The sequence below is a fragment of the Oncorhynchus masou genome, chromosome 31 (genome assembly GCF_036934945.1).
Source record: "Oncorhynchus masou masou isolate Uvic2021 chromosome 31, UVic_Omas_1.1, whole genome shotgun sequence".
Taxonomy (NCBI): Eukaryota; Metazoa; Chordata; class Actinopteri; order Salmoniformes; family Salmonidae; genus Oncorhynchus; species Oncorhynchus masou.
The window spans coordinates 83,919,864-83,944,747 of record NC_088242.1 but is presented as its reverse complement, the minus strand read 5'-3'; the positions used below and the strand labels follow the sequence as shown (position 1 = coordinate 83,944,747).

Sequence of the window (24,884 nt, the reverse complement as noted above, 5' to 3'; positions counted from 1 at the left end):
CCATCGAGCAATCAACCAGGACCAACCCTGCATAGCTTCAGAAGAAAGCCAAAAATGGGAAGCAGGGTGGTATGCTGCTGACTGTGTGTATGGTAGTGTTCCTTCGAATGTAAATCACTGTGTCCTTTGTTTTTTATGTATGTAATTTTAAATGGGAGGACTCACACCAGACAGTAAAATCATTCAGAGCAGGTCCGTCCTCCGTCTCATCCCCTTTGAGAAGACTGACCAAAGCAGTATCATCGGCATATTTGATCAGGTGACGCCCTGGGAAACGGCTCCGGCAGCTGTCTGTATGTATAGTACTGGTGAAAGAACACTGCCCTGTGGGGTTCCATACTGAAGTAGTGCGCACCTCAGCGAGTATGTTGCCAACTCGTACCTGCTGAGACCTATCAGTTAGGAAGTTGTTGATCCATGTGATAAGCATAGCATCAAGTCCGAAGTCTCCTTTCAGTCTGTCCGCGAGGACCAACCAATTGATTGTGTTAAATGCCGAGGAGAAATCTGCAAACCTGATAGGCACATGGGTTTTACTGCCCTCCAAATGCATGTACACCAGATGTAAGAGCGAGGATGGCATCATCTGTCCCTCTCTCTGACCGGTATGCAAATTGGAGGGGGTCAAGAAGGTGTCTGGTGGTGTCGATTATGTATGCCTTGATGATCTTTTCAAGAGATTTAATCAAGAGAGGGGTAAGAGTGACAGGTCTGTAATCCTTTGATGCAGATGTATGAGAGGTTTTTGGTACAGGTACAACAATAGCTTTTTTACATAGAGATGGAATTTCCAATGTATCCAGGGACCGCTGAAAGACAGAGCAGAAGACACCGCTCAGCTGAGTGGAACAGAGTTTCAAGACAAGACCACTTATGTCTATATACACAAATATACTCATTGTACATGTAATCAAAGGACAGTGTGTTAGACTAGTTAAGAGAGTTTCTTATGAATATTTAGGGGAACAAACATGTGTGACTGCTTCCTTATGTAGGCAGTGCAAAAAAGAAGAAGGTAAAAGTAAACTGGAGTCATCATAGTTTTGGGAGGATGAAAACAATTGATCATCATAACAAATTTTTTCATGTTGCTAAACTTCCTGTGTATCTTGTCAGTCCTACAAGTGCTTGGTACGCCAAGGGGGAGCGTTGTAGCTGCTTTATTCCAGTGGCGCCCAGAATTATGAAGTCATCGAAGTACTTCCGGTGCCGGAATGTCTCTAACATTTTGGAATGCTGCTGTATTTTCCTTAAACCACATAGCTAGATAACATTTTTACAAATTAATCTGTGTGTCTTTGTGGTTCAGTGGACTCGCTGTTAATTTATTGAAGACAAACATGGATGTTCCTACAGCTCCTGAGGGTTTGTATCTTTAATTTTGAATAACTAGCAATGCCAATGTGCTAGCTAACTTAGCATGCTGTGCAATTAAGCTTCGCAGCTAACTTAGCTAGTTTATCCAAAGCTAGTCAGGCACATGGTTGTCGTTACTAAGCTAGAATGCTATGCTTTTTATTAGCTTTTTGATCAGTAAATTAATATATTTATACTTAGGTTAGGGAACTATCTGGACTGTTTTGACTGATACGCCTGGCTATAGCTAGCTATAACGTTAGTCGCGCATGCGTCGATAATGTCCCTTTTGCTTGACTACTTTTCTCCCCTACACAGTTACCTTTTGCAGTACATAACTGGGGGTAATTCTGCTTTGACGTTTCGTTAGCTAACGTAACAATAAGAGACCCCTATGTACAGTATGTATTGTGTATGTGACTCACCATACAAATGTCCGTATTGTTTTCCTCCACAGACCAAGAGCTGAAAAATGTAATTGACAAACTGGCCCAGTTTGTGGCTCGAAATGGCCCTGAGTTTGAGAAGATGACAATGGAGAAACAGAAGGACAATTCCAAATTCTCTTTTCTGTTTGGAGGGGACTTCTTCGCCTATTACCGGTGCAAGCTTGCAATGGAACAACACCAGCGTATGTAGCACATATAGCTAGCTATCCATTCAAATAGTCTTATTTTAAATTCAAATCAAACTGTATTTGCCACATGCGCCGAATACAACAAGTGTAGACTTTACCGTGAAATGCTTACTTACAAGCCTTTAACCAACAGTGCAGTTCAAGAAGCAGAAAATATTTACCAAGTAGGCAAAAATAAAAAGTAACACAATAACGAGGATATATACAGGTGGCACTTGTACCGAGTCCGTGTGCAGGGGTACAGGCAAGTTGAGATAATCTGTACATGTAGGTGGGGGCGAAGTGACTGCATAGGTAACAAAAAGTCTTTAGTCCATTTTGCAGCAGGTTTTGGAGCACAACCACCACCACGTGCAGATGTTGTTGCATAACTTGTGACATCTGCTCCCATCTTTCTAGTCATTGCAGGAAGAAGACCTGCGTGTATTTCTGTCAAATTAGATATAGGGTTGCTACTATACTTTGTATCACGATACTAGGAAGTAGGCTAAGGAAGGAAACACAACATGAAGCAGACTTCATTTCTTATGGAAAACAGTCCCAATGTTGGGAAAAAACAGCCTTATGTTGTCAACCAGTCAAATTTGTTTATTTAGCAAGCTATAGCACCCAATATTTTACACAATTAGGTTATTTTTATTTATCCTTTATTTAACTAGGCAAGTCAGTTAAGAACAAATTCCTATTTACAATGATGGCCTAACCCGGACGACGCTGGTTCAATTGTGTGCTGCCCTATGGGACTCCCAATCACGGCCGGTTGTGATACAGCCTGGAATCGAACCAGGGTCTCAACACTGAGGTGCAGTGTCTTAAATCGTTGCGCCACTTGGAAGCCCAAAAAAGTTGTAAAGTCTGCTTCACAGCGTCTGTGTTCTTTTTGCCAAGTAAAATCTTGTATCGTAGATACGTACTATCTTGATACTAGTATTGTGACAACACCATGCAGCACCCATACTTCCTGCAGCTATGGACAACACTATTTAAATGTGTGGCTGTTTGTTTGCCAGCTGTATTATGATGTGTGGCTGTTTGTTTGCCAGCTGTATTGTAATGTGTGCTTCTCTCCACATAGATCCTACTACCCACGAATGTGAGGAGTATAAGTTGGAAGGTATTTACTGGATAGAAAAGTGCAATTCTAGTACCAACCTGTACATGTTGTATCAGCAGTGATTCAAAGGCTTTGTTTTTGTATTGCGTTTAATGTGTTGATATTTTTCAATCATGATGATTTTGAGATAGGGGGGATACACTTACTGCTGGTGTTCATCTAAAAATACTTATATTTTAGTCGTTGTCTAAACATAGTTTTGATGTTTCAACCACAATTCAAGTTTGTACTTTGCGATGCCTATGTATGTCAGTTTTTAGAGAAAGTTCTTGTTCTTGATATTCTTAATGCTTTTTGAGAATTTTTATCTGTCGCTTGTGATTGTTTCAATGCTGCTGCAAAGTTTTTGTGACTTAATAATCCACACACTCCTGTTTTTTATTTCAGTTTCGAAGGTGCTGCAAAATGCTTTATGTTTTTCAATATCAACTTCTTTGAACTATAAAGGATTTTAGTTAAATGAAGATGAGAACATTCCTTGACGTTGCATGAAGATAGTTGCATGTCAAAATTGTATTATTCTGGTACTGGCTTAGCTTTTCCAGAATTTCATTCAATTATGAATTACATTTTCTTAGGCCACATAGACGTCTGCCTGTGCAAATGACAAAAGGCTTCACTACTACAATGTTCCTTATCATATTTGTCTTTTATTAGATATTTTGACCTTGTTTTGCAGATCTTTATAATCCACCTGGTACGGAAGTCCTAGACGTCCCTCCACCAATCGCCATCCTGGCCCCGCCCCCCATCGCCCCCGCCACGCCATCTCTAGATGAGCTCATCCAACAGAGCCAATGGAACCTGCAGCAGCAAGAACAGCAGCTGCTCACTCTCAGACAGGTACGGGTCACCTTACCCCAGGGTCGTTGAGTCTTCTAGACTATAATTAGTTGAATCAGTTGTGTTAGTGCGGGGCTGGAGAAAATGCCTGCACACACTGGCCCTCCATGGTGCAGACTGACCAACGTTACCATATCTTATATTCTCTGGTCATAAAATGTATGAGACCGAGTACATGAAGTTTCAAAGCAAATACATTTGACAGCTGTTGTTTTTCCTAATGTCCAAAATGAACTGGTTGTCGTTTGATTCCAGGAGCAAGTGACTGCAGCCATAGCTCTGGCCATGGAGCAGCAGACCCAGAAGCTGCTGGCGGAGACTCAGCAGGACATATCTGAATTTGACAACCTGCTGCAGCCCATCATTGACACCTGCACTAAAGACGCCATCTCGGTAGGTTCATGACACCAGGTTAACACAACATGAGCAGGAGAAGGGTCTGGTATGTTTAGTCAGTGGTATGTTTCTCTCTGGTTCCTCCCAGGCTGGTAAGAACTGGATGTTCAACAACGCCAAGGGCCCACTGCACTGTGAGCTGATGTGCTCACACCTCCGGAACCGCATCACAGCCGACACAGCTCACTTCGAACTCCGCCTACACCTCATCTATCTCACCAATGATGTCCTCCATCACTGGTAAAAGCGTGGTGGAAATGAGGCTTTGTTTTTATCCTCATAATGCACTTTTTTCATTATGTGAGTGTCAATCTATGTGCATTTTAAACTGATAAAATACACCTGTTATAGATAATGTTAGTAATTATAATGTCATGCATTGTATTCATGGTTATTTACATGATACTTGTATTGTGTACCACCAGTCAGAGGAAGCAGCAGAGGGACCTGCTAGCAGCGCTACAGAAGGTGGTGGTGCCCATCTACTGCACCAGCTTCTTGGCTGTAGAGGAGGACAAGCAGCAGAAGATCACACGTGTCAGTGGGCTTCCTGTTCAATGTAGACATTGTGCCATATAGATGTTACCTGTGGTTGAATGACACCCTTTATTTTCCTGTTTCTCTCACAGCTTCTACAACTCTGGGAAAAGAATGGCTACTTCGACGGTGTGACGATCCAGCAGTTACAGAGTCCAGCTGTGGGCCTGGGCCAGTATCAGGTGAGGACTGAGGCTCGTGGCCTAGTAAAGTGAAATACTGCAAGTTGGCTGACAGTTAAAAGCCTTGGACTTAAAAGTCAACCACATACAGTGGGGCAAAAAAAGTATTTAGTCAGCCACCAATTGTGCAAGTTCTCCCACTTAAAAAGATGAGGCCTGTAATTTTCATCATAGGTACACTTCAACAATGACAGACAAAATTATTTAAAAAATCCAGAAAATCACATTGTAGGATTTTTAATTAATTTATTTGCAAATTATGGTGGAAAATAAGTATTGGGTCACCTACAAACAAGCAAGATTTCTGGCTCTCATAGACCTGTAACTTCTGTCCTCCACTCGTTACCTGTATTAATGGCACCTGTTTGAACTTGTTATCGGTATAAAAGACCTGTCCACAACCTCAAACAGTCACACTTCAAACTCCACTATGGCCAAGACCAAAGAGCTGTCAAAGGACACCAGAAACAAAATTGTAGACCTGCACCAGGCTGGGAAGACTGAATCTGCAATAGGTAAGCAGCTTGATTTGAAGAAATCAACTGTGGGAGCAATTATTAGGAAATGGAAGACATACAAGACCACTGATAATCTCCCTCGATCTGGGGCTCCACGCAAGATCTCACCCCGTGGGGTTAAAATGATCACAAGAACGGTGAGCAAAAATCCCAGAACCACACAGGGGGACCTAGTGAATAACCTGCAGAGAGCTGGGACCAAAGTAACAAAGCCTACCATCAGTAACACACTACGCTGCCAGGGACTCAAATCCTGCAGTGCCAGACGTGTCACCCTGCTTAAGCCAGTACATGTCCAGGCCCGTCTGAAGTTTTCTAGAGAGCATTTGGATGATCGAGAAGAAGATTGGGAGAATGTCATATGGTCAGATGAAACCAAAATATAACTTTTTGGTAAAAACTCAACTCGTCGTGTTTGGAGGACAAAGAATGCATCCAAAGAACACCATACCTACTGTGAAGCATGGGGGTGGGAACATCATGCTTTGGGGCTGTTTTTCTGCAAAGGGACCAGGACGACTGATCCGTGTAAAGGAATGGGGCCATGTATCGTGAGATTTTGAGTGAAAACCTCCTATCAGCAAGGGCATTGAAGATGAAACGTGGCTGGGTCTTTCAGCATGACAATGATCCCAAACACACCTCCCGGGCAACGAAGGAGTGGCTTCGTAAGCAGCATTTGAAGGTCCTGGAGTGGCCTAGCCAGTCTCCAGATCACAACCCCATAGAAAAGCTTTGGAGGGAGTTGAAAGTCCGTGTTGCTCAGCAACAGCCCCAAAACATCACTGCTCTAGAGGAGATCTGCATGGAGGAATGGGCCAAAATACCAGCAACAGTGTGTGAAAACCTTGTGAAGACTTACAGAAAACATTTGACCTCTGTCATTGCCAACAAAGGGTATATAACAAAGTATTGAGAAACTTTTGTTATTGACCAAATACTTATTTTCCACCATAATTTGCAAATAAATTCATAAAAAATCCTGTTTGACTGTTTGAGGTTGTGGACAGGCGTCTTTTATACAAGTTCAAACAGGTGCCATTAATACAGGTAACGAGTGGAGGACAGAGGAGCCTCTTAAAGAAGTTGTTACAGGTCTGTGAGAGCCAGAAATCTTGCTTGTTTGTAGGTGACCAAATACTTATTTCCACCATAATTTGCAAATAAATTCATTAAAAAATCATTAAAAAAAAATGTTTTTCTCATTTTGTCTGTCATAGTTGAAGTGTACCTATGATGAACATTACAGGCCTCTCTCATCTTTTTAAGTGGGAGAACTTGCACAATTGGTGGCTGACTAAATACTTTTTTTGCCCCACTGTATATGCATCCTGCCCCATGCCGCACAAGAAAGTCCATCAAAATAGAAAACATTTACAGCGTATTGGTTTAATTATTTTATTCACTCCAGCCAGGACATTCACCCCTCGTGTTGTCTGCGGCACTAACAATGCCATCTTCCTGCTCATCTCCTCTCTCTCTCCCAGGCCTCTCTGATCACAGAGTACGCTGCGGTGGTGCAGCCAATTCAGCTGGCCTTCCAGCAACAGATCCAGACGCTGAAGACGCAGCATGAGGAGTTTGTGGCCAACCTGGCGGTTCAACAGCAGCAGACTGCAGCAGTAGTGAGCCAGCTAGCTGCAGCAGAGCCTGACATTAAGGCAGTCACCACTCAGCCTGGTGAGAGGGTAGAGAGAGAAGAACATACTCGTACACACATGCATAAACACACATTCTCATGCATACACACACAGTGGTGGTAAAAGTAAACATACCTTGATAGAAAATGACTCAAAAGTGAAAGTCACCCAGTAAAATACTACTTGAGTGAAAGTATTTGGTTTTAAATATACTTAAGTATCAAAAGTATAAAATATTTCTTATATCAAGCAAACCAGGCAGCACAATTCTTGTTTTTTAATATTTATGGTTAGCCATGGGCACACTCCAACACTCAGACATCATTTACAAATACAGCATTTGTCTTTAGTGAATCTGCCAAATCAGGGGCAGTGAGGAGGACCAAGGATGTTCTCTTGATAAGTGTGTAAATTGGACCATTTCCCTGTGCTTCTAAGCATTCAGAATGTAGTGTATACTTTTGGGTGTCAAGAAAATGTATGTAGTAAAAAGTACATTATTTTCTTTAGGAATGTAGTAAAGTAAAAGTTGTCAAAAATAATATAAATAGTAAAGTACAGATACTCAATAAAACTATTTAAGTAGTACTTTAAAGTATGTTTAGTTAAGTAATTTACACCTTCTCTCACACAAAAAAACATCAGGCACTTCGTTATGTTGAGGGTATTGTTAGCAAAACAGCACCGTAGAGAAGTGGGTGAAAGATTTGATTGACTTTTAGGCTGTTTCTTGTGTACACACAGGCCCAAGCACTTCAGGATTTTGTTTACATGTTGCTTATGGGTAGATTCTTCATCTGCCATATTTACCCTTTAACCAAATATCCTTCTGACTGTCTTGTGGTGACAAAGGCATTTCATTGTACTTGTGCATGTGACAAAACTTAAAACCACAGGAGAGGTGAAGTCGTCCATGTCTGGCCCTCCTGGTGATTATGACGGCGCCCAGTCCAGATCGGACCCCGGTGCCAACAGTGGCCACTCTGATAACGCCTCCTCTAAACCCTGGTTCGACCCACAACACATGTCTGGAGGCTGGAACCCCAATCAGCCAGTAAGCTGCTCGCCTAATGTGTTTGTGTGTAGTGTGACTTTTCCCTTATTACGTAAAACTATAGGGAATATTCTGTGTGGATATACTTACAGGTTTGTTGTCGTAGAGTTGAACAGAATGACTGATCTTCCTATCTATTGAATCAGTCCCATGATAACTAACTGTTGAGTTGATGAGTGAGTGGTGGTGAAGGTACAGTAACATGGAAGATGAGACTCTGTCTCAACACCAGTTTTATTTTTGTCCCCTCTCAGCCTCCGTTCGACCCCACCCAGGCTCCCCCACCGTGCCCCCCCTGGAACAGCCACGAGGGCATCTGGAACGAGCAGAGGGGGGACCCCAGCTGGAGCGGAGGCCCTCCAAGGGGGGAGGGGGGTCCCTGGAGCGGAGGGGGAGGACAGAATGAGCCCCCTCCCAACTGGAGCGGTCAGTACGACCAGCCCCCCTGGAGCAACCAGGGACCTGACCAGCCCCCCTGGGGCCAGAGAGAGCACCCCTTCCCCCGCATGCAGAGGCCCCCCACTTCAGAGGGCCCTTCACGCCCCACCAGCCAGGTCCCCCTCCCTTTAACCAGCCGCCCCCGCCTCCCCACAACTTCGGCCGGTTCCCGCCGCGCTACATGCAGGATGACTTTCCACCCAGGCACCATTTTGAAAGGCCGCCCTACCCTCCACACCGCTTTGACTACCCACAGGAAGACTTCCCTGGAGGTAAGAATCCAGGACAGGTCCCACCATGGGAGCTCAATATTCACTGTTTTTTCTATGACTATTGTATATGAGCACCTCTCTGGTTTTGTTCCCTGACAACCATCACGTAGCGATTTACATCAGTAACTGAAAGTACTGGCTGCAACATGTAATTTAACTGAGTATCTCCCCATGCCCCTGCGTGTTGACCAAGACATGGGCCCTCCGCACCACCACCCGAGCCAGAGAATCCCTCCTCCGGGTATGGGGGGAGGAGAGCACCCTCCCTGGGGGGGTAACCAGCACCCAGACTTCGGCCCCCCATCCCACGGCTTCAACGGCCAGTCCCCCCACATGAGACAGCGTCCGGCCCCGGCTCACGTCAACCAGGATGACCCCAGCCTGGTCCCCAACGTCCCCTACTTTGACCTGCCCGCCGGACTCATGGCCCCTCTAGTCAAAGTGAGTAGAAAGGGATGAAGATGTCTATTGCTTTTCAAGGATACATTTTTTTTCCACAGCTCACTATAGAGATGCATATATTTCTTGACCACAGTGGTCTAAACAGTTGTGTTCTCTACCTGTTTATGTGCATTAGCTGGAAGACCATGACTACAAAGCACTGGATCCTAAAGACATCCGTCTGCCTCCCCCAATGCCCCCCAGTGAACGCCTGCTAGCTGCTGTGGAGGCCTTCTACAGCCCCCCCTCCCATGACGGACCCAGGAACAGGTAAAACTTAAACATTTTCACTTTATGTGATCAATGCAATATGTGCTCTATTGATTGCAATGTGTTTGTCAGTGAGGGCTGGGAACAGAACGGCCTGTATGAGTTCTTCAGAGCCAAGATGAGAGCCAGGAGGCGAAAGGGCCAGGAGAAACACAACAGGTGAGACTGTCTGCCTGCTGACCAGCCTTATGTCTCACATACACACACACACATACACACACACACACACACACACGTATCTGTAGTATAAGGAGACTTTGGGTGTCTATTAACATAAAATAAATGTGCCTTTTGAAATCAGCAGGTAAATACAAATGCTTTGTAAGTCTGTCTTTTTTCCCATCTGTGTCACAGGAGCCTGCTGATGGGAGGACGGCTCAAAATAATGGCTGGAGAATGGCGTGAATAGAATGGTTTTAAACCCATCGAAAACCATGTGTTTGTGTTCGATGCCATAGCATCTATTCCGTTCCAGCCATTATTATTGGCCCGTCCTCCCCAATTAATGTGCCGCTGGCCGCTTGTGGTAAGTGTAAAAACTGTATGAGAGGTGAGTGTGTTAACAATGTGGTTTCTCTGTCTCTCCCAGTGCACACGGTAGTCGTTCACACAGCCGTTCTCATAGTCGGGGTCGCTCCTCGTCTGAATCCAGCTCAAGATCCTCCAAGTCCTCCCGCTCCTCCCGGTCCCGATCTCGCTCCTACTCCCGATCTCGCTCCAGGTACGCACAGATAGGATTTTTAGCAGGAATTCTTGACCTCTAACAAAATTTGAATTTTAGATGATAGTTGATGTCTAATTGCACCACCAACATGACAGACCGTTAAGGAGACATTGATGCTTATGACTTTTTGTCTTTCACCTCCACAGGAGCATGAGCCGATCCAGGTCGTCCCGCAGTCGCTCTCGTTCTAGGTCTCGCTCGAGATCTCGCTCTCCTGACAAGAGACGGCAAGAGAGGCCTGCCTCTGCCCCTGCCTCTGCCCCTGCCTCCCAGAAGTCCCGTAGCCCTTCTCCTCCGTAAGTCCCTCATCTCCGCATGCACTCTATTCTGCTGTCCACACAGTCTATTCCCTCTGACATATTGCTTGCATATCTGTGTATATAATAGGGCTAGTTTTTTTGGGAAGGTAGAGACCAAATAGTAACTGCGCCATTGAGATAATCGAGCCTGTCACATTGAAAAGTTAAAGCAGAGCATTGAAGGCTGCAGATCAGGCTTCCACAACCCTCTCCTCTGGGCCCCACCCACACATTTCACATTTTAGCTTTAACCCTAAAATGGCACACCTGATTCAGTCAACTAATCATCAAGCCTTTGACTAATTGTTAAGGGTTAAAACAAAAATGTGAAACGTCTGAGGGGGCCCGAGGAGAGTGTTGGGAACCCTGCTGTAGATTTTGTCTTTACTGAATGTATCTCCACAGAGCTACGTCTGGTCTGGGCGCAGCCCCCTCGGTCCTGCCTCCAGACAGCAGGCTGGGAGAGGAGAACAAGGGCCATCAGCTGCTCATGAAAATGGGCTGGAGTGGTTCTGGGGGGCTTGGCGCAAAGGAGCAGGGCATCCAGGACCCCATCAAGGGGGGAGAACTCCGGGACAAGTGGGACCAGTATAAAGGAGTGGGGGTGTCTCTGGATGACCCTTATGAGAACTACCGCAGGAACAAGAGCTACAACTTTGTAGCTCGCATGAAAGCAAGGGAGGAAGGTAGGAGTGTTCTTTTTTTAAACTGTTGCAATGAAATCCTGATGTAGTGGATAGGTATATTTTTTTAGGTGATATGACAAACTAAAATATAACAAGGTCTTCTTTATTTCAGTGAATCGGGAACCACAAGAGCCCCCTCCCACTGAATAATGTGCATCGTAAAGCAAACAAACCTAACCCAGAACATACCTCTTCAGTCAGTTTTTTGTACAGAATGTTCTTATAGTATGTTTCAATCTGTTTGAAAAGTCTTCACATACCAGAAGGTTTTGAATGTTGCTTTTTTGTGATACTCATTCATGTATTTTCTTATGTTCCAGTGTTTGATGACTTGGAAATGGATATAAAGTATGCTCTTTTGTAAGAAAAATAAAATAAGTTTGTGGAATTCACCCACTGATGTAATGTCAAATGTGAATCAAAATTACCCTCTAACCACACGCTGTAAGGATTTTTTTGTTTTCATTTGTTTGAATAAATGCACTGTTAGTCTCCGCTTTAACTTAAATGTACACTGTAAATAACAAGACAAAAATGGTCCCTTCAGAATCAAACATCAAAGATGATCCATTTAATATCAAGATTTAAAAAAAACATGATTCCAGTTCTTACATTTTTTATTGAACAGCATTACATGTCCTCATTGATCTGAATATAAAAGCGGTACATTCTTTTGAACATGACACTCAGTAAATTATCTTGTCATAAGGATGTCCTGATGTGTAGGTCAGTCATGCACCAACTAATACATTTCATTACATTCATTCATTCATTAAATGATCTGGTATAAAATGTTTTAATAGTACCATGTAAAGTGTCCATATTTCCAGTGCTGTGTGCAGTCAAGGCAGCTCCTGGTTGTCAAATATAGTGATACTCTCTCATTTCCTGAAGAACCTCCTCCAAGGCCTCTTCCATGGTCAGCTGGGGAGACTTGTGACAGCGAATGAACTATAACAAAGATCACACAGGTTGATTGATTCCCACTACATCTAAGGAAAAGTTTAACAAAATCTGAAAATGCCAATCTTTGTCTTGGATTATGACTTCAACTGGACAGTGTAAGAAGTGTGAAAACCACAGTTATGCTTGTTTACACGGTCGGAATGCAATCATGGTTACATTAAGACACGAGCCAGCGTGAGATATGAGTCGGAAAACATCTTGATTCAGGGATGGGATATGCCACTGTACTTCAAATTGGACGTTTATCCACACTGCTACATTGAAATACTGCTAGTTACCAGTAGCCACAGCAGCTATTATGGAATGGCACATCGCGTTCAGGTAGGGTCGCTATCTTCTGGCCAAAGCAAATATTTAACAATGGTTGAGAGCCCCTCATAAGAGGATAGGTATCAATGGGGGGTGTTTGACTTATCAATTATACCTTCAGTACTCTGTAAATGTGTAGGAATGAATTTAGGATTGGGCAATAGAGTAGTCTACCTCCTTGGTGTCCTCCAGAGTGGTGTAGGTGTAGTCTGCAGGGCCCAGGGACTGCAGCAAGGAGGAGTGGAGGTGGCGACTGGTCTGGACAAAGTGTTTGGTGAGGGCCAGCTGCTGCCTCAGCATGTCGTTAAGGGCAAACACAGCAGGGCTGTACGCACTGAGGGCTTGGGAGGAGGTAGACACAAGATAGGTGTGGTCAGTAGGTTGAAGACCTGAACCTTTCCTGTAGATAAGAGATTAGGCCTCAGGCATTGTGTTAACGATGGTGACAATGAGGTGGGTGAAACTATGCGTCGACTAGCATGAGTCGCAGTGTAGCGATTGAGGCTCAACAGGCATTTTATTAAAAAATGTTTTAACTTATTTTTTAAATGAGTGAGAATTTGTCACTGAACCGTGGCTGTAAGGACATACCCTCCACAGCCTCTGCACTGACGGTGTGACTTGCAACAGGGGTTGGATCCACGTAGGCCATCCCCACCGCTGGCCCCAGGGTGGCCATACCTACACAGACTGACAGTTATGTAAGGAAAGGTATGACAGACAAGTAGCCATTACTACATTACACTGATTAAAATGGCAATATTGTTTTTGCTGTTACAAATATTACTGCAGTTAGTGGACAAACCGGAGGACCAGGTGTAGGCCAGTCCGTCTGCTTGGGTCTGCACCGCAGCCTCTCTCACGCCCCTTCTGCTGGGCGAGCGTCTTTTCCACACACTAGACGGCGTGATGGTGTCAGCCACAGAGTGGGAGCGAGATGATGATTGGGAATAGGAACCCTTGCTGCTTCTGCCAGTGAATGAATCAGCGGTTCTACTGTAGTCTGTGTGGGTGACGTGACTGTCTCCCTCCGAGACACTGGAGTACTTGTCTTGCCGGGATGTGTCCGAGACTATGTAGTTCCTGACCTCCGACATGTCCTTGTCCCCGTATCCCAGGTGCTCAGAGATCTCACTCACCCTACTCCTGTCTGTCTCAGTCCTGATCTCACTCTCAAAGTCACTCTCATAGTCCTTCCTGGGCTCCTCTGATGGGATCTGCTCCTCACTGGAAACTTCCTCCATAAATGATCTAGCGGCAGGGTCCTTGACCGCTTTGGTTTCTTTCTGGAAAACAAAACCTCATCAGAAATGAAAGAAAAAAAAATCATGCATCTACTTACTAAATATGAAAGAGTGCAAAACATTAAGTATTTTCATAATTAAAACAAAGTAGGGGATCTGTGCTTCAACACTATCAGGCCCTGTACAGAGCGCTGTAGCTCTGCGAGCCTCTTCCTGTATGGCTCCAGGGGTGGCTGGCTGCCATTATTACCAACCTTATTCATTTTTTTGTTCTCAGACATTCCAAGCGTGATGACCGGTGCCAGGTCGTCCAGTGACATAATGTTAAGCTTGAATTCTGTAGAGAAAACATGACTTAATAAATCAACCGAATTTTGTAAATTATATTAAAGCGCTCTCGATCACTGTTTAGCCTAAAACACTACTCATTTCTATATTGCTTTTCACTACAACTCAGACTACAAATATTTAACGCATGACATCTTACCATCAGAGACCCCACTTTTCTCACTGATGGCATCGTCAGAGGGCAGGTCCTCAGGGTAGAGTTCCACCAGGGAGCCCAAGGCCTCAGGGAAGAGCTCCTCCAGGGAGCGCACCTCGCTGAGGGCTGACACTAAGGACCGGGAGCACCTGAGGTGTCTGGCCCGGGGGGAGCCCTGTCTGCCTGGGGCGGGAGTGTTGGGGGGAGAGGGCGATGGAGAGAGGACCACTGAGGCACTGCGGATGGAGAGAGAAGGGCTGTGCTGTGCCAGGGCTCGGCTGGATAAGCGATTGGGGGACCCGAGTCGTTGAGGAAAGGGTGGGGAGTGGGACAGTGCTCTGACTGAGGATAGCCAGTCTACCAGTGGGGGTGAGGGTGAAACCTTTTGGCTTCTTTTGACGAAGGACTGTGGAATACAAGCAAAAGGAGAGATGGTGGTTAGTTTGCACATTGCTGGTACTAAATTGCTATTAATACATAATACCACTCTTAGTAAGGCAGTGAGGTACCTTTCTAGTTGTCTGTGAGGACACTCTTGCTTCTTTGTGCAGGCTATCCTCTGACAACTCAAAAGAGCCTCCCAGGAGCTTCCTCATATCCTCTTCATCACTGTCCAGAGTCACACCTCGACTAGCCACTGGAGGAGTAGGGGCTTTGAAACCACCCAATGGCATGAGATCCAGATCTGGGCCTTTCTCCTTGGGAACTACAGCAGGTGTAGGTGATGCATTCACTGACTTCTTCAGGAAGCGTTTTCCCTTCATGCTGAGGTCACTGCTGGACTGGTCAGAGAGGGTCAGGGGTGTCTCCCTCTCCTGGGGGGCTGGTGGTGTACTCCTATTAGACAGTGCTGGTCCATCCCTGGCTTGTTGCCGGTTTCGGATGCGGTTCTCTATGAGGGCCAGTCGGCTCAGGGCCGCGCTCTGTGAGCTCCTCTGGCATGTGGTCACATATTTGGGCTCGACCGGCTGTGTCTGGGTCCTGCTCTGGGCTGGAGGTTGGCTGGTAGCAGGTGGAGGGGCTTTCTTGATGAACCTGCTCCCCCAACCAGCCCCAACGCTCTCTGGTGGTGGGTCGTCCTCTAAGGATAACGATAGGTCGCTCAGGTCCTGGAGTGGGGTTTGTCTGGCTTGTGAGGTGTTTCTCCTATTGGCAATGGTGTCCACATATCCCTGGGGAGAAAACTGCAATAGAAATGCAAAACATTCTGTGAATACTTTGCACTCACCATTCTTGCAGTTCTGGGTAGCTTAGCTAATGAACAACCATTGAGTGTAAGGTATAAAATAAATTAACTTTAACTTACTGGATCTCCATGGGGTTTAACTGTTCCTTTGGCCATATAACGCTCTGGGTTATTCTTCGAGTCAGCAGTGTTTTTGGTAATTCTCCTCTCTGAGAGCTGTGCCTGTGCTCTTTCCAGAGCTGAACTCCTGCCACAACGATTCCACATTTTATCTATTAGCTTGTTAGAAACACATTCAAATGAATGTTAGATTAGCTGTTCAACAATTGGATATTTGCAAAACATCTGCGTTGTCATTTTTGATCATATGAAATAGACAAATAAATGCAGGAATTAAAAAAAAAACAGCAAAGCTATGTTCATCGTAAGTAGTTCTAAGCAGTTTAAAAAAACACAGTGACCTACATTTACACTGGGCTGCTAGCAAGAATATATCTGCTTTGCAGTCGTGTACAAAACAAGTAGACGAATGCATACGACATATGCACTTGATTAGATGTGTCCGTTTTCAAATTAAAATTGTAGCAACAACATGATTTGACCATGGATCGATCAGCCACGATCGCTACAATGTATCCAACGTTTCACTATAAACAGCGTCCCTCGTATCCATGGGACGAATCGCAGTTTACTCACATGACATCATTGAAACGCGCCATTCTACGGAAAGCTAAGAGGCACGGGCTTTCAGGGTTATGTCATGCAATGTCCATATTTTATTGTTATTGCATTAAACGAGGCATTTGGTCAGCCTAGTGGATGTGTGTGTCAACATTGGAGGGACGTTTATTTTGCTATGTAACTGTGTGGAAAGGTGCATTTAGACTATAGCATGCACATTTGAATAGCCCACTTGGTTCTCAGAATAGGTGAACATGTTTGTCACAATTTTACAAACCTATCCACAACATAAACTAAATTGTTTCCCTCTCGTCCCCTATTATTGCTGCTCTTACAAATTCAGAGAAATTATTGAAAATATGGCCCACTCGGTGTTGAAGAGGTTGCCTCTAACCTCTGGTTCAGAGTCAGATATTTTTTCATCCCCCATGCCGTTAAATCTAGGGTTTGGGATTGGGCAATCTGATCCTAGACCTCGAGCCGATGTGTAAACAAAGATGATGGATATACTGATAAGATGCTTTTCTCCCCCCTAATAGTGGCAGTTGTTGTCCACAAAACAACATAGTGGACAACAAAGCTCCCGCCTATCCTTTCTTTGGATCGGTGGATACAATTCAATTCAAGGGGCTTTATTGGCATGGGAAACATGTGTTAACATTGCCAAAGCAAGTGAGGTAGATAACATACAAAAATTAAATAAACAATATAAATTAACAGTAAACATTACACATATAAGTTTCAAAACAATAAAGACATGACAAATGTCATTATGTGTATATATATATACAGTGCCTTGCGAAAGTATTCGGCCCCCTTGAACTTTGCGACATTTTGCCACATTTCAGGCTTCAAACAAAGATATAAAACTGTATTTTTTTGTGAAGAATCAACAACAAGTGGGACACAATCATGAAGTGGAACGACATTTATTGGATATTTCAAACTTTGTTAACAAATCAAAAACGGAAAAATTGGGCGTGCAAAATTATTCAGCCCCTTTACTTTCAGTGCAGCAAACTCTCTCCAGAAGTTCAGCGAGGATCTCTGAATGATCCAATGTTGACCTAAATGACTAATGATGGTAAATACAATCCACCTGTGTGTAATCAAGTCTCCGTATAAATGCACCTGCACTGTGATAGTCTCAGAGGTCCGTTAAAAGCGCAGAGAGCATCATGAAGAACAAGGAACACACCAGGCAGGTCTGAGATACTGTTGTGAAGAAGTTTAAAGCCGGATTTGGATACAAAAAGATTTCCCAAGCTTTAAACATCCCAAGGAGCACTGTGCAAGCGATAATATTGAAATGGAAGAAGTATCAGACCACTGCAAATCTACCAAGACCTGGCCGTCCCTCTAAACTTTCAGCTCATACAAGGAGAAGACTGATCAGAGATGCAGCCAAGAGGCCCATGATCACTCTGGATGAACTGCAGAGATCTACAGCTGAGGTGGGAGACTCTGTCCATAGGACAACAATCAGTCGTATATTGCACAAATCTGGCCTTTATGGAAGAGTGGCAAGAAGAAAGCCATTTCTTAAAGATATCCATAAAGTGTTGTTTAAAGTTTGCCACAAGCCACCTGGGAGACACACCAAACATGTGGAAGGTGCTCTGGTCAGATGAAACCAAAATTGAACTTTTTGGCAACAATGCAAAACGTTATGTTTGGCGTAAAAGCAACACAGCACATCACCCTGACCACACCATCCCCACTGTCAAACATGGTAGTGGCAGCATCATGGTTTGGGCCTGCTTTTCTTCAGCAGGGACAGGGAAGATGGTTAAAATTGATGGGAAGATGGATGGAGCTAAATACAGGGCCATTCTGGAAGAAAACCTGATGGAGTCTGCAAAAGACCTGAGACTGGGACGGAGATTTGTCTTCCAACAAGACAATGATCCAAAACATAAAGCAAAATCTACAATGGAATGGTTCAAAAATAAACATATCCAGGTGTTAGAATGGCCAAGTCAAAGTCCAGACCTGAATCAAATCGAGAATCTGTGGAAAGAACTGAAAACTGCTGTTCACAAATGCTCTCCATCCAACCTCACTGAGCTCGAGCTGTTTTGCAAGGAGGAATGGGAAAAAATTTCAGTCTCTCGATGTGTAAAACTGATAGAGACATACCCCAAGCGACTTACAGTTGTAATCGCAGCAAAAGGTGGCGCTACAAAGTATTAACTTAAGGGGGCTGAATAATTTTGCACGCCCAATTTTTCAGTTTTTGATTTGTTAAAAAAGTTTGAAATATCCAATAAATGTCGTTCCACTTCATGATTGTGTCCCACTTGTTGTTGATTCTTCACAAAAAAATACAGTTTTATATCTTTATGTTTGAAGCCTGAAATGTGGCAAAAGGTCGCAAAGTTCAAGGGGGCCGAATACCTTCGCAAGGCACTGTATATATACAGTGTTGTAACCATTACACATGGTTAAAGTACACAAGGGAAAATAAATAAGCATAAATATGGGTTGTATTTACAATGGTGTTTGTTCTTCACTGGTTGCCCTTTTCTTGTGGCAACAGGTCACAAATCTTGCTGCTGATAAATCTAATTATTTTAACACTCTTGAATATTTGACGAGGGTTGTTGACGTCAACCGCCTGTATTGGATGGAAAGATGCTATGCTACTAGCCTCATACAATAAATATGCATAGCCATCTCGAGACAACGCAAGAGCTGGGATGTCACGTGTCCTACTTATATCACTACACTCATGACAACCTAAACATTACAAAACTTCTATTCGATCAAATAAACTTCACGTAGCAAATAAATCATTCGTTTTTTGTTGACCAAATTTGACACTCGCTCATTGACCTCCATACAAAAACTCCTTGCTTGGTGGTCGAAAAAACGTAACCTGCTGGATGGAGGGAGACAGATTTTCCGTCGAGTTGGGGCTCTCTCTTTGACTCTTCCTCTATGTGTGTAATCCGAGCACTTCCGAAAAATAACTCGTGGTCTCATTTCATTGGACAGGATCACATCCAATGAGCTGCGGCCATCTGTGAAGGAATACGGAGTTAGAAATGATCGTATAACCTATTTCCTTATTCTTTGAGCGTTTATTACTGGGTTTCAAGGAGCTAAACAACACAGTTAACCTGGACAGCGGGACGGTGGAAGCATGAGGGTCGCAGTGACAATATTTTCAGTTTTTGCATCGGTAGCTGTCATCATCGACGCTACTGTATACTTCAAGGAACAATTTCAGGATGGAGGTAAATGCGACTTTTGTCTTACTGATCATTGCTTAAATGTTTATATGTGATAGATTATGTTTTGGGGATGATCTAAGCAAGTGCCCATACCGTACCCTATAACGTAGTGTTTTGGTCTTTACGGTCTTTAATTAATTAATTAATTATGTTCTTCCTGCATGTAGTAGTCAGTCACTTTGGTATCTAGGCTATTGCTTGGAAAAAGCTCCATTGTGTAGTTTCTGTTAAAATACAAGTTTTCTGTAATGTGGAACATGAGATTACACCTTGTGCGTCAAGGAAGTTTTTGAGTTTTATTGGATTTTTTTGTTGTTGCATAAAATCTATTTGAAAGTGAATTGCCATAAAATATCATTATGGTCAGACTTTTTACACTGTGTGTAGAAGACGCACCATTTGTGTATGTATCAAGATAACTTTTGACATAGTATCAAGGTGAAATCCATTATTGTCATTATTGATTCTTTCACTTTTGATTTGTTCATTGATTTCCTACCATCCTTACTCATCCATGTAACTTCCCCTAGATCCTGACTGATAAGAATGTAAATGTTGGTTTCAGATGCATGGAAGAGCCGGTGGCTTGTATCAAAGCACAAGACCGACTATGGAGAGTGGCAACTGACTGCTGGGAAGTTTTATGGCGATGCTGAGGCCGATAAAGGTGAGCTGAATAGGGATATACAGTAGTTTGATCACAAGATGTTTCAATATGGAGTTATGCCCAATTCCTTCACTGAGTCTGAGTTTGCATATGCCAAATGGTTGCAAATGGCTCCCTGAGATTGTGGATTGTTGTAAATGCATATGTAAAGCGTATTCTCGCCAACACTAATCAAAGTGTAATTCACATGACATACAGTACTGTAAACTCACTATACAGCACTCGCCTCCTATACCTTATACCTACTGATGTTAATGTATTATCTTCTTACCTGTTCCACAGGCCTCCAGACCAGCCAGGATGCCCGTTTCTATGCTATGTCCAGCCGCTTTGAACCCTTCAGCAACGAGGGCAAGCCCCTGGTGGTCCAGTTCACTGTCAAACACGAGCAGAAGATCGACTGTGGCGGTGGATATGTCAAAATCTTCCCAGCAGACCTAGACCAGGCAGCTATGCACGGAGACTCGCAGTACTACATCATGTTTGGTGAGTGGGTGCAGAGCACCACTAGTTTTTCTGACTGAGGAATGATTTTTGGTCAGAGATTAATCCCTCTGTGTATATTTGTTAATTCCATTCTTTTAGTTTTAGATTTGTGTGAATTGTTAGATATTACGACACTGTTGGGGCTAGGAACACAAGCAAGCATTTCGCAACACCCGCAATAACATCTGCTAAATATGTGTATGCTACCAATAAAATTAGATTTTGTCACCCTTGGTCATTTTCAGAAACGTGTGGATTTTAAGGTAAATTCTGTGTTTTATTGATGTAACAATCATTATATTAAATGCTTTCTACCCATCCATCCCACAGGGCCAGACATCTGTGGCTACAGCACCAAGAAGGTTCACGTCATCTTTAACTATAAAGGCAAGAACCACCTCATCAAGAAAGAAATCAAATGCAAGGTAAGACATTTTAAATTCCTCAGCATTGAATTATGTTACTGCATATTGCCCATCAGGCCTTTCTTTGCCTCTAACTTGACCCCTGCTGTTCTCCACTTTGTCCCTTCAGGATGACGAGCTGACACACCTGTACACTCTGATCCTGAACCCGGACCAGACATACGAGGTGAAGATCAACAATGAGAAGGTGGAGTCAGGCACTTTGGAGGAGGACTGGGACATTCTGCCCGCAAAGACCATCAAGGATCCTGAGGCCAAGAAGCCAGAGGACTGGGACGACAGACCCAAGATTGACGATCCTACAGACACCAAGCCAGAGGTGAGCCTCTTTGATTGAAGACATTTGATCAAAAGTAAACCAGCATTGATATAGGGAATATCAGAATCCCGATTGAGAAACGTAATCCAAGTTAAAAGAAGTTTATAAGCTGTTACTGGGAATGACAATGTGCTGAAGAGGCTCAGCCCTTTTTTTCCGTTGGTGTCCAGTCAGCGCTGTTTCCCTATTCGGCCCAATGCATCTAGTCAGGAAACACCGTTCCATCAATCCACTGTAAAATGGACAGATCCCAAAGTTTCCCCAAGGCTAGTTACTCTTACATAATGGTAAAACCATTTTTAAGAATTTGATGGCTATCACATTTCATTCTACCATATTGTGGGTCCATTGTGCTTAGAAAATGTTGTATGATCTTTCTTCCTGATATTAACAGTAATTTGACTATTAAAGCCAAAGAGCTTGAGCTTTCTGTGGTCCTGGTTTAGTTACACCATTTCAGGAGTTCTCTCTCTTTGTCCAAAGCACTTTAAGTTCTGTCACTGGCCAACTAATCTTTAACTTTCTCACTAGGGCTGGGAGAAGCCTGAGAACATCCCTGACCCTGATGCTAAGAAGCCTGATGACTGGGATGTGGACATGGATGGAGAGTGGGAGCCTCCTGTGATCCCCAACCCGGAGTATCAGGTACACACTGAGTTTGAACCAGTGGCTAACAACACTTAAATAACTTCAATTATTAATTTATAAGCATTTATAACAGCTCATATAAATGCTAATTAAGCTTAATATGTTAATATACTCTAGAATCTTCATGCATTCACAGCATATACAATACTTACAAATAGTTTATTAATACAAGTTATTATAGAGTTGTTGTATTAGCTAATGTGACGACTGTTGCTCATCGAATGATTACAAGTTTCTAATTACGTGATTAACTGAATCAAGCAATTAACTCATTAACCTGGAGCACCATGGGAAAACTAAGTTTTATTGAGATTCTATTTGCCAAATTAACTCAAAGAATATCAGAATATCGATTTTACAACAGCCGCTAATTAACCAGTTGCCTCTGATAGTCTCGTTCTGAACGTCGTATAGCCTGTGAATCTGCACGGACCCGGGTCCCACTAATGAAATCGTACCACACCAATCTTAATGGAATATTTATTTACTAAAAGCTAAAATGATGATAAAAGATAAACATAGACAAAACACATTTTAGGCTATTGATTAGAACTTAGTATAACGGGCCAACACACTATGGCGCATGTTACCCACAATGGGAATTTCAAAAGAGAGGGAACAGAAAGAAGTACACAAGAAATATGCATTTGGGTGAATTTGTCAGCTATGCTATTCTAACCCTAGCTTTGCCTCAAACTGCCGCTCTTATGGGTCAGAATATAATGATGTAATTACGTGGTGATGATCTCAGGGGATTCTCTGCGTGGACCGTTCCGCGGTTCGATGATGCACTTCTCCTGCGCGTCCTCCCGGTGTGTGTGTCCTTTTTGGCTTAGGAGTCTGTTCCCCCACCCCTTTCTCTGGAAGGGGTCTTCTGAGGACAGACAGTTCTGTAGCTCAGAGCTCACAGCATAGGAATAAAAACCCTTTAGATACCACGGTTCGATGGGAGATGGAGGCTAGGTGGTTCGACTTGAATTCACCCGCTTAGACACAGCTACTCATCCGTAGTTTGGGTAGAAAAGGATTTCTTTGTCCTCAAACTTGCTTTGCATTCTGGGTTTGTTTACTTTGACCCTGCTGCAGCTGAGGTCACGTAGTCCTGTTGTAAATTCTATACTCACAGGTTTTATACCCCTGGGTCAGAAGTGGGCATAGCCGCCTCTAGGGCAATTCTCTGGGCGTACCAAGTTAATGAGGCAAGGGCTAGATTTTTCTCAAATCCCATTTTAGACAACTAACTTAACATTTCATCTTCCCCAAAACATTCTCTTTGATTTGGATATTTTCCATACAACGTATAATGTATAAATATCAAACGTATACTAGGAAAACCCTTCACATTACAATGTTTTCGTAATAACATCATCTATTAACCTTTAATAACTGAACAAAAATCACATACATTTTCATAGTCCATCTATTGTCATGACCACCATTGTGGCTGACTGAAACCATTGTTCCAAAGTCCCTTTATTTCATGTTTAATGTTCTGAGGCTGGTTCTTCATAGTGACAGGACAAAGGAATTTGTCTGTGGCCTGAGATTTACCAGGGGAGTGGGGGCCATAAAACCCCCACGTCTTCAGACCCCGAGATCTCTCCTCCTCTGTTGGGGTTGAGAGATAATCTGTAGGGTTGTGGTCTCCTGTAACCTGACCTGATCAAGACAGTCATGAGAGTGTTATCCTACCATGAACTGCATTATACAGCTAGTTGGTCACCACTGGAAGTCTAATATCTGGCCTTGTCTTTTCAGGGAGAGTGGAATCCAAAGCAGATTGACAACCCCGACTACAAAGGTACCTGGGTGCATCCTGAGATTGATAACCCTGATTACACAGCCGACACCTCCATCTACAAGTTTGAAAACATTGGAGTGCTGGGTCTGGACCTATGGCAGGTATGTTAGACAATGAATGATACATTTGTAGCTGAAGGGTAATTATGGGCTTGATGTTACATTTGTTTGTCTGTCTTTCTGTAGGTGAAGTCTGGCACTATCTTTGACAACTTCCTTATTGGTGATGATGTAAAGGAGGCAGAGGTGTTTGGAAATGAAACCTGGGGAACTACAAAGGTAAGATTTTGTTATTTTCATGATACATTTCTATTTTGGCATAAGTTAGTATGAGTTCAATTTGCTATTCCTCTTCAATTGTTAGCCCAAAATACAACTGACCCACAGTGCTCTCTCAATGACCCATTTTCCTTATTTGTAAAATAGGAACCAGAAAAGAAAATGAAAGATGCACAGGAGGAGGAGGAGAGGAAAGCGAGAGAAGAGGAGGAGAAGAGCAAGAAGGACACTGCTGACGATGAGGGAGATGATGATGAGGAGGATGAGTCAAAGGAGGAGGAAGAGGACAGCCCAATGGAAGAAGGGGAAGAGGAAACTCCCAAGAAAGACAAGGACGAGTTGTAAATTAAACTGAACAGAAGATGTTTCTGTCCCGCCCTATCTTCTCTCCAATGGACTGACTGCTGTGCATCATCACATTGAGTAATACCCTATGGACTTGCCCTTCCTGTGGCAACCTATTTTTCAGGTGTAGGGGTGGGAAAGGGGCAGGCAATGTTTGCCTTAAGAGGTTCCATTTTTTTAAATTTTTTTTACTAGGTGTTTAGGGTTGAATAACTGGGTTTAAGTTTTATGTTTCTGTGAGTGATTCATTTAGAATATTTTCCCCCTTTGTTCAGAATGTGGTCTGTCCTGTCCATGTGTCCTACAGTTGCTCTAGGTTGTGCTGCCAATGGCTTCCTTGCTTTTATCATCAGCTACCATCAGTTCATCCCTTCAGTGTCAAAGCAAAGGATTATTCCCCAC

The 24,884-nt window shown here is 43.5% G+C and overlaps 3 protein-coding genes across 4 annotated transcripts; 2 read left to right on the top strand and 1 right to left on the bottom strand.

Annotated features, from left to right (window-relative positions):
• Nucleotides 1–1,118: 1,118 nt before the first annotated feature.
• On the top strand, nt 1,119–11,901 carry LOC135524600 (calcium homeostasis endoplasmic reticulum protein-like). The gene is given in 19 exon segments (XM_064952281.1): nt 1,119–1,365; nt 1,814–1,987; nt 3,069–3,107; nt 3,787–3,950; nt 4,206–4,343; nt 4,435–4,586; nt 4,772–4,883; nt 4,976–5,065; nt 7,071–7,263; nt 8,120–8,277; nt 8,532–8,790; nt 8,793–8,987; nt 9,181–9,428; nt 9,565–9,698; nt 9,771–9,857; nt 10,288–10,419; nt 10,569–10,718; nt 11,127–11,407; nt 11,520–11,901. Coding segments are annotated over 19 exon segments (2,769 nt in total). The 5' UTR covers nt 1,119–1,340; the 3' UTR covers nt 11,558–11,901.
• Nucleotides 11,902–11,950: 49 nt separating this feature from the next.
• On the bottom strand, nt 11,951–16,275 carry LOC135524601 (uncharacterized protein C19orf44-like). 2 transcript variants are annotated; one of them, XM_064952282.1, is made up of 9 exons: nt 16,062–16,275; nt 15,717–15,875; nt 14,920–15,594; nt 14,414–14,816; nt 14,181–14,263; nt 13,488–13,968; nt 13,274–13,372; nt 12,857–13,023; nt 11,951–12,358 (listed from the first exon to the last, which is right to left on the bottom strand). In XM_064952282.1, exons 2-9 carry the CDS (start codon nt 15,861–15,863, stop codon nt 12,269–12,271), a joined length of 2,145 nt encoding a protein of 714 aa, XP_064808354.1. In that variant the 5' UTR covers nt 15,864–15,875; nt 16,062–16,275; the 3' UTR covers nt 11,951–12,268. The 2 variants fall into 2 exon arrangements, with proteins under 2 accessions (XP_064808354.1, XP_064808355.1); XM_064952283.1 differs by having other exon boundaries at nt 13,274–13,363.
• Nucleotides 16,276–19,292: 3,017 nt separating this feature from the next.
• LOC135524599 (calreticulin-like) lies at nt 19,293–24,760 on the top strand. Its single transcript, XM_064952280.1, has 9 exons — nt 19,293–19,516; nt 20,079–20,180; nt 20,463–20,666; nt 20,997–21,091; nt 21,201–21,410; nt 21,942–22,055; nt 23,817–23,960; nt 24,045–24,137; nt 24,285–24,760. Exons 1-9 carry the CDS (start codon nt 19,423–19,425, stop codon nt 24,480–24,482), a joined length of 1,254 nt encoding a protein of 417 aa, XP_064808352.1. The 5' UTR covers nt 19,293–19,422; the 3' UTR covers nt 24,483–24,760.
• Nucleotides 24,761–24,884: the final 124 nt, after the last annotated feature.